General features: G+C 31.6%; 1 protein-coding gene across 2 annotated transcripts in view; it reads right to left on the bottom strand.

The window, feature by feature from the left end:
• LOC102582424 (transcription factor TCP2-like) overlaps positions 1–6,538 on the bottom strand; it is an 8,911-nt gene extending 2,373 nt beyond the window's left edge. The window contains exons 1-2 of one of the 2 annotated variants that reach the window (XM_006355347.2): positions 6,209–6,538; positions 3,699–4,951 (exon numbers count right to left, since the gene is read on the bottom strand). In XM_006355347.2, the coding sequence (XP_006355409.1) occupies positions 3,718–4,935 (1,218 nt within the window). In that variant the 5' untranslated portion in view covers positions 4,936–4,951; positions 6,209–6,538 and the 3' untranslated portion in view covers positions 3,699–3,717. Of the gene's footprint in view, positions 1–3,698; positions 4,952–5,150; positions 5,611–6,208 lie in introns of those variants that run through there. The other variant, XM_006355346.2, reaches the window with a different exon arrangement.
• Between the last annotated feature and the right edge of the window lie 2,921 nt (positions 6,539–9,459).

Below are 9,459 nucleotides of genomic sequence, written 5' to 3'. Positions count from 1 at the left end.
TAAATAAAAAGCGGTATGGTTCCTCATTTCCCAATCCCCCCCCCCCCCCCCCCTCCCTACCCAAAAAAAAAGAAGGTAATATGGGGTCCTATCTCAAGAGTATTAATTATATTTTTAATAACAGTCATTATTGCAAATACTTATAGCAAAAAGTTTAAGCAAATAAGAGACAAGTAAGTTATATCACAAGGACTTGACCAAATATTAAAACACTTCAATAGCCAGACTAGCCATAGACACTAGATGCTCATACTTAAAGATATCCAAGGAAAGAGCAAAAGGCAAAATAAATTAAAGGAGGTAATTAAGATTTCAATAGAATTCCATATTTTGGTTGTAAAATGAAAAATGGCAAGGAAAGAAGCAAAAGAATGTCTACACATTTAAAAAACAAATAATGGAGAATTTTACGAACTATTTGCTTTCAAATTTATCTATTATTTCAAACTTGAAATATGAAATTTAGAAGTTTGAAAATCAAATTCTAAAAGTATCAAAATGTTTTTTTTATAAAAAAAAAATCAATAATGTTGTATTCTTCAACGTTAAGGAATGTTGGTCACTTCCAAAAATTACAAAGATAGTAAAGGTTAAACTTTAAGTTTTTCGAAGCACCAAAGAAATCTATCAGTTCATCTACTTCCTCTATGCAGTTTTCTTTGCACCAAGAAAATAAAGACACTAAACAGTTTCATTTCACATCGTGTATGAGCTTGATTTTATCTTCAAAACATCTTTCATTTTTTTTTTTAGCTTAACTTTAAATACTATTTTTTTCAAATATCAATCGATTCATGTCCAAACGGTTGCCACATATTATTCTTGCATGTCACTAGATTAGTATTACAATGTTTCCCTAGTTAGCTTTAGATCATTGTTTATGAATAACTAGCTATATCTACTCTCCTACCTATCCATTAAGCTCTCTCCCTTAATTATATTAAACAAAAGACACAAATATTGAGATATTCCATTGCCTCAATAATGTAATCATTTTTTATAAGAAACATGTAATTGTACGTTGTAATTAGTTATTTCAACTTTTCATTTATAAGTGAATTTAATTGGACATTTTAGCAACAGTAATAACTATACATAAGTTTCAAATAAGTTGAGGCCCTTAATAAATCCTCATTAATTAATATTTCATCATTTAAAATTATGTCAAGCCAACATTATACTCCCTCCGTCCACAATTGTTTGTCAGGGTAAGGTCATGCACACCCCTCAAGGAAAATTTAATACAAGGTGTAATTTGACTAAATATAATCCTACTATATCAAGAATACCAAAAGTCCACATAACTTTTCAATTGAACTACACTATCATTAAGGGCAGAATTGGAAAAAAGTGATTAATTATTTCTTGATTGTTTAAATTGACAATTAATCTTGGACATCTATTTTTAGTATACCTGTCAAACAATTGTGGACGGAGGGAACAAATAATTTATTGGAATTATACCTTACCTACATCTTTTTTTCTCTATTTATGATATCTCATCCAATCAGAGGCGGATCTATTAAGGCAAGTGGGGGTGCCACGCCACCCCCGAACTTCGACGGAAACTCTATATATACATAGGTATATATATATAATATTTATATTTATATAAAACGTGCCACCCACAGAACAAAATTGGCTTGTGGTGCCACGGTAGGAGGGAAACTTTAGAAGGCTGATGTTGCGGGTTCGAATCCCATTTGTACCTATTTTTTTGAGAAAGACGTTTTAAGAAAAAGGAAATTGTTACACACGGAGTCTAAATTCTAGATCCGCCACTGCATCCAATAAACATATAATGTTTTACTCTGTAATGACCAAAATCCAGACTTTGATGCCGTTTTACAATAATTTCATATGTTTAGTGTGATGTTGTAATACTTTATTTCATTTCATATGACTTTATTGTATTTTGGACTGTTCCAACAAAGAATAGTAGAATATCTTTCTATGTCTAAAAACTCCTTTAACTTCAATTTTACCTCTAATAAAGACATGCTTTTATATACTTATATAAATATCATTTTTGTCAAAAAATAATAAATATAAATATCATATCACATATAAACCTACGTTGCTTTAACTCTTCAAAAATATCGATGGTAGCATATCGGATTCTTCAAAAATAGTGTATTATTAAAGAATCTAAATGGTACAACAATATTTTTGAAAAGTCCAAGCAACTTAGCTGAAGTCTTTTGGTATGTAATATTTATTTTCTTTCCCTTTTTCAGAAAGAATCAAAATATTTGTTTTATATATATTTCAAATGCAATCAAATACTTGTATAATACACAAAAACAGTTCTTACAGTCTTATAGAGTTAATACGTTAAAACAATTCTTACGTCTTACCAGCCAGCTATTATAGTTTTCTCTGCAAAAGGGCTGCCATAAATTTATCTTACTACATGCTCCGTTTGTCTATTTTTATTTGTTTACTATACTAAATATATATATATATATATATATACTCTTATTGATTCAATTAATATTTACATTCACTCTTATCTATTCAATTTAGAAAATTAAGAGATAATTTATCAGTTAACTTCTAATCTATCCTTGGTATTAACTGTATTTCCAAAATATTGAATTTATTATACACAAATAATGATATAGAAAATTTGTCATTTATTTGTTATTTCTTGAGGAGTGTGCTAAGTCAATATTAGACAAATAAACAAAAAAAAAGAGTAATATATAGGGCCTACTCATTCAAGGCTATGAGTTCGTGGTTAACAAAATGAGTTGAAAACTATGAGTCTGTTTGGATTGATTTAAAAAAAGTAGTTTTTTAAGTAATAAATAAAAAAAAGTCAAACTTAATTGGTTTTCAACTTGTTTTAAGTGATTTTCAACTTATTTAAAGTTATTTTTGACATATTTTAAGTTATTTCTATATTTGTCAAACACTTGGGGAAAAAAAAAAGACTTAAAAATAGGTTTGAACAACTTATAAGCCAATCCAAACACCCTCTATGTGTTTACAAGTTCGAATTTACAAGTCTTGATAGATAGAATTACAAGTTATCTATAAGTTATTTGTGCTAGTGGGAGGTAGCTGAAACCCCACTTTTTAGTTGTCCATTAAAACCATGTGAACTTTGACCAAAATTTTAAAACTTATTTTTCATCCTAAAATAGGAAAAGAATTAGTACAAACTATAATATAAATAAAAAAAAATTTGAAAATATTGAGTTGATTTAATGAATATAACTTAGAGTAGATTTTATTTGACCTTAGCTAAATCTGGAGAAGCCCCAACCCTAGTTAGGAAGAGAAAGAGCGCCGTTGAAGTGACAAGTGTTGGGTGTTTATCCACTAAACTATAAAGACAAACACAAATTAAATAGGGATTTAAAAAAGTAGTATCTAGTCTTATAGACTACTACTATAACCCCTCCACCATTGTTAAAGTGCCCTTTCAGCCCAGCCAATTAACACCTGTCCATGGCTACAAACATGCTAAGCAACAAGGAAACCAAACAAACAGACAACTCTATTCCCAGGGAACCGTGCACCTTATCATAAAAAACAAATAAACACATGCCCCAATTGTAACTTTTTATGAAACCAAGAAATCTATAAACCTACTAAACAACACATTTAGTAAGTAATAAAAATGGAGTCTTTTTTAGAAGGTAAAAATTGGGTTATATGTAGAATGTGAGTTAAAAGAATTGAAAATTTACCATGGAAGTTGATGTTAGTTTAGTTCTTTCCTTTTCCTTTCTGATCTGAATGTCCGTGGCCGTGGTCATACCCATTTCCATAGAAGAGATGTAAACGAGCATCATATTCAGTTGTGGGACCAAGATATGATCCGTCTGTGGGAGAAAACCTCTGGTAATGAGGCAAAGTAGAGGAAGAATTGGACTGAAGGGTCCCCCTATTGAAACCAGATGTTGAAGAAATGCTGAAGTTCAAATTGTACTCGTTATTAGTATTAGTATTACTGGAGGTAACGCCCGGGACTAGGTTGTCACCGCCAAATGGGAAATGCTGCAGCTCCGGTCGATGCTCACCCGTAATACTAAACATTGGTGAAGACACTGGTCTTAATGGCTGTAGAGGATTTCCCAAGTAAATTTGGCCACTAGAGTTGTCTATTCCACGAGTAGCTGATGGGCCTAATAATCCTGAGGTAAAATACTCCAACGGATTTGTAGACCATTGCCTTGGTGTATTTTGGTGAATGTTGCCATTAGGACTTGTGTTGCTGTTGTTGTTATCGCTCATACCACCGGTCAATAGCTCAGTGAAAGACGAGCTAGGGTGCATGTTTTGGTGGTGTTGAGCAACAATACAAGACTTGTTTTCTTTTTCCTTTTCTTTCTCTGTGGCCCTTTCCTTTGCTCGCTCCCGTGCCTTGAGCCGACTATCAGATCTGGAAAGTGACAAGCCCGAACCTTTACTTGTCTCAGAATTGCTACAACAAGGTTGTTGCTGCTGATTGTAATTAAGATCATCATCCATTTCCACATCAGCTGAATCAAAACCCGGCTCACTTGACCTTTTCTCATCACTGAGCTGCAGTGTATCTGGAAATGCCTCAAGAGGTGGAAGCTCAGCAATAGAAGGAGCGGCCGCTTTTAGCAGCCATTCGACAGCCTTGCTGGGCTGATCACAGCCTAGACGGTCTTGCAAATCATAGAACTGTATAGCAGTATTGACAGAAAGACGAACACGTCTATCTCTTAACCCCTTTGAAGTCAATACTTTGCTATGCCTATCTTTCCCTCCAGATGCACGAGAAACTCTAACAATTCTTGATGAAGGCCGACCATAAAATTTTACAATCCCACCAAGTCCACTACTCCTTTTGACTTCTCCTACATCATCTACATCATATTTTTGGTACTGCTCATCCTCCTTGTTGCTCATTCTTGGAAACTTGCACTCATCAGTTTGAATCTCCTCCATCTCCATACTACAACTTTCATACCTTTCTCAAACAAACAAAAAAAAAAAATCAAAATCAAGAAAACACCCACCTTTCAAAATTTATTGGTTTACCCAAATTTTCTTGAGTTCAAAAGGGTATTATTATTTTTTTCCTGTGTGGATTTGGGACTTGAATTAGGGTTCCAAGATGGAGAAAAAAAATACAAGTAGATAAAACTATGAGCTGGTGTAGGGGGTACCTTCTTGGGCTTGGAGGACTGTAGATGTCCTTTGCATTAATCATGATTACACACTACTTAAAAGACTTTTATAATGATAAATCCATATGAGTACACACATGTAAAGAGTAGTCAAAAAAAAAGTGTTTTTTGAGGTCTGATATATCACATTCAACTACAGATAGGGCTTGTTTAAATGTCAGAAGTAGAGAGAAAAGAAGGCTTCTTTTTGCAGTGCTTTCAAAAACAAAGGCCTGTGTCATCTCAGCATCACAGCCCTGTTACACTGTAGGAAAACAGTCAAAACCATAGCCACAAAAAATCAACAAGCCCACAAAATTAATTTATTTTTTAAAAAAGAAAAGAAAAGGAAGAAGCATCAAATGCTCTAGCTTTTCATAGGGCTTTAGATATAAACTTTTGGACAGATGTGGTTTATGAGTAAAAGCTAAATAAATAGGTAGCTAATCTAAGAAGAAAAAGAAAAGTCTTTGAAGGATAGAGTGGAGAGCCTTTTTTGTGTGTGTAATTAAAGAATGACAATTTTGTTATTGCTATTCTCAAAAAGAGAGAAGATAACTACACAACCCAAAAGAAATAAAATACAGAATGACAATTTTATTTAATTAAAAAAATAAACTATTTCCAGTGGGAGTTAAATTCCATTAATAAAATAGATGATTAAATGTTGTTGTTTTGGTGTTTGTGTCTGTATACAACACCAACAATACAATATATTCATTTACCATTTGTTGTTTCTTGAATAGAAAACATGAAATCTAGACAACTGTTGGATCTGAGAGTTTTGTACTCCTTCAAGGGTAGATCAGCTCCTTGTTTCACATAAAATCAAATTATGGATAAAAACCCTTTCTTTCATCTTCAAATCAGCAAAATATCTTCAATAATTAGCTAAAATGGCATTGGAGAAAAAACAAATTTTCCAAGATAAAGAATTGTTGTAGCATCTTGAATACATTCAACAATTGCTTCTTTCTTAGCTATAATTTACAAAAAACCAAAAATGTGAAAAAGGGCAACTCCAAGGAGCAGCTAAGTTCAAAGTTGAAGAATATTACCCAAATCTCTGCTTCCTTATATCACAACTTTGAAAACTCCAAAGCCATAATCAGCAAATCCAAACCAGAAAATTTTAAATATATGATAAATGCTCTTCAACCCTCATTTTTAGACCAAAAAAAGCAACTGTAAGTCCCCATGATGAAAACCTCCAACTTATCCTTTAAATTTTGTGAAAATGGAAAATCTTACTTTCTTTTTTTTCAGATATTTTGGTACCTAAAAATTAAAAAGTAAAGAGAGAGAGTAGAGTAAAATCCCTAAGGTCATGAACATTCGAGCATATCACCAGGCTTATCGTGTAAGTACAGACACAGTGCCGTTTTACTCTTTTCCACTTTTTTTTTTTTTTTAAATAATGCCACGCCAAGATATTTTTCCTATTTAATTGCCCTCTTTAATTTTTGGGAAAAGGTTCAAAAATATTCATAAACCTATTGAAAATGTTCAAAAATGTCCTCTTTTCATTTATTAGTTTAAAAATATCCTTAACATTTTCTTTAGGTTAAAAAATGCCCACTAATTAGCAGACATATGACATGAAATTTAACTAAACAAATGACAATTTTATATTGGTCCACATCATTATATGACTCATCTTTAGTTTGCAAAACAAAGTTAATAATGATCCCTTCGATTGTATTTTACCCGCTCAACAAACAACAAAACACAAAAAAAATAAAAATTAAAAAAGATAAAAAAAAAATTGAGATAAATATCAAAAACACATCTAAACTATCTTTTTTTTTTTTTAGTTTCATACATAAACTATTGAAAGTATGAGTTTCATACATAAACTATCATTTTTTTAGTTAGAGAAACACACATAAGTGGTGTGTAATGCACTCTCTCTTTTATTTGAAAAAAACTTGACACATGGCATTCCACATGGATAAAATATTTCAACTTGACAAAAAATTAAATAATAAATTATTAATATTAATTAAAAAATTAAAGATTAAAGTATTACTATACATAAAAAAAAATTAAATGATTTTTTTTACCCCACTCCACCACCTCCTCAACGTACCACCCCCCCCCCCCGACAATTCCCCATCTTTTTTTAAAAAAATAATCCATTATAAAATATTTTAAAAAAATTCATACTTCACCCTCCCCCCTCCCAAAAAACAAAAACCACCCACTCATCCCCCTCCACCCAAAAAAAAAAGATATTATTTTATTTTAAAAAAAATAAAATTCTACCCCATCCTATTTAACCCTCCGCTCCTAATTTTTATTTTATATTTTTCTCATTTTGTATTAGATATGTACGTACATATATTTTTAGAATTTTTTTTCTATTAGTGTACGAATATAACATAAATAAATAAAAAATTAAAAAAAGTCTTGCGGCGGCAAGTAAACAATATTTCCGATATGTATACATCTAATACTAAATGAGAAAAAAAAAAATTAGAAAGCGGAGGGTTAGGTGGGGTGGGTAGAATTATTTTTTAAAAAATAAAATAATATCTAAATTAGTATTTGAGGTGGGGGGAGGAGATGAAGCAAAAAAATTAAATACTTTTATATAAGAAATTTAAACAAAAAAAGAAACTTAAAAAAAAATGGCCGGGGGTGGGTGGGGGGGGGGGTGAGAGGAAGTGATAGAGTGGGGTAAGAAAAATACTTTACATTTTATTTTATAAAAGAAATATTATCTTTTTTGTATAATATTTTTTTATTTTTCATTTTTAACTAATACTAATAATTTATTTAATTTTTTCAAGGTTGAATGTTTTGTCCATGTAGAGTGTGATGTGACAATTTTTTAAATAAAAGAGAGAGTGTATTACACACACCATGATGAGAGTGGTATAAAAGAGAGATGTGTGTTTCTCAAACTAAAAAGTGATAGTTTAGGTATGAAACTCACACTCTCAATAGTTTAGATATGAAACTCAAAAAAGGGTACAGTTTATGTGTGATTTTGACACTTATCTTTTTTTTTTAGGTACAAAAGGATAGTAATATATTATAGCTTAATATGCGTTAGTTCAAGATAGTGGCTGACATGACTACTGTTAACATACATGGAGGAGGTAGATGTTGATTACATAGCTTATTGGTATTATTGGGCGATATACGTTTAACAAAAAGAGTTGCAGCCTTGTCTGCTTCCAAATACTTTACTGCAAACAAAGGGGGAACTGCCCCAAAAAAAATTCATTTATATAGAAGGAGGAAATTTTGAAGTTCAAAAAATTCATAAGGAAAAAATTGAGGAATCAAATGTATTTATAGCCATGTAAGTACTGTTTTTGAAAGTTTGCAACCTTTTTAGAACAGTCACCTAAGGAAAATGGGCGGGATATTTAAATGAAACTCGGTAAAAGAATCTTCATTGGGTTGCGCACGGATCTGGTTCGGATTGGATATTTGGCAAATTTAATTTAAATAATCAAAGAAAAAATTGTCCAAAAATAAATCTCTTGATCGGTAATTTTTCAAAGCCAAAGTCGAGCTAGCAAGCGACGACGTGAGGGAACCTCTTTTCAATCCTTTTTAACAACAAGTAAAAGTGTTATCTTATTTAAACACTTGAACTTCTCTTTCTACTATCGATGAGGGAGAAATGCTTTCACCAAAACATGTGTTTCCTCAATTTCTCATTTAATTTACACTAGATCAACAATCCCCCACATGAATGGAGAATAGCTATAACATAGATAAATGCATATACAAGTGTATACTCTGCAAGCAAGGATTATACATCTGGATAAGTAGGTTTTTCTTTGATTTTTCATTGTGAACATATGTTGGATATGTTTGTAAATTTTACGGAAAATACCTTCATCACGAACACTTGTACCGAATTCACCAAAGCTTGTACTTCACCAATAACTCTCATTAGAAATTCTCATAGCTTGAGGCGTGTCGAAAGACATTGTCCTTAAGAATATTTCACCCGATATGAGTGTATCTCCTAGGATTCAACAAGCTCTTCTAGTATAAAACTAGGAGCCAGAAACTAACAAAGATTTAAAGAAAAAAGCCTAGCACACCAATAGAATATAGGTGGAAAGATTTACTCTCAAAATGTATATTTTCCTACCACCTTGTGATAGAGGAAGACCACATTTATATGGAAACATACATAAGGCTAAAGCCTCCAACGGTTACAAAAAGGAATTAATGTCAATAATTAGGAATAAGGGCAAAAAATTTGAAGGCCAATTAAGAGGAAAAAGACGTTGGCAACTGCCACATTTTGACCAACCTTAAAATTGATTTGTAAGATAATTAA

The sequence above is a fragment of the Solanum tuberosum genome, unplaced genomic scaffold, assembly GCF_000226075.1.
Source record: "Solanum tuberosum cultivar DM 1-3 516 R44 unplaced genomic scaffold, SolTub_3.0 scf00197, whole genome shotgun sequence".
NCBI classification, from domain to species: domain Eukaryota; kingdom Viridiplantae; phylum Streptophyta; class Magnoliopsida; order Solanales; family Solanaceae; genus Solanum; species Solanum tuberosum.
The sequence above is the reverse complement of the archived record's forward strand: the minus strand, read 5'-3'. Positions and strand labels throughout refer to the sequence as shown.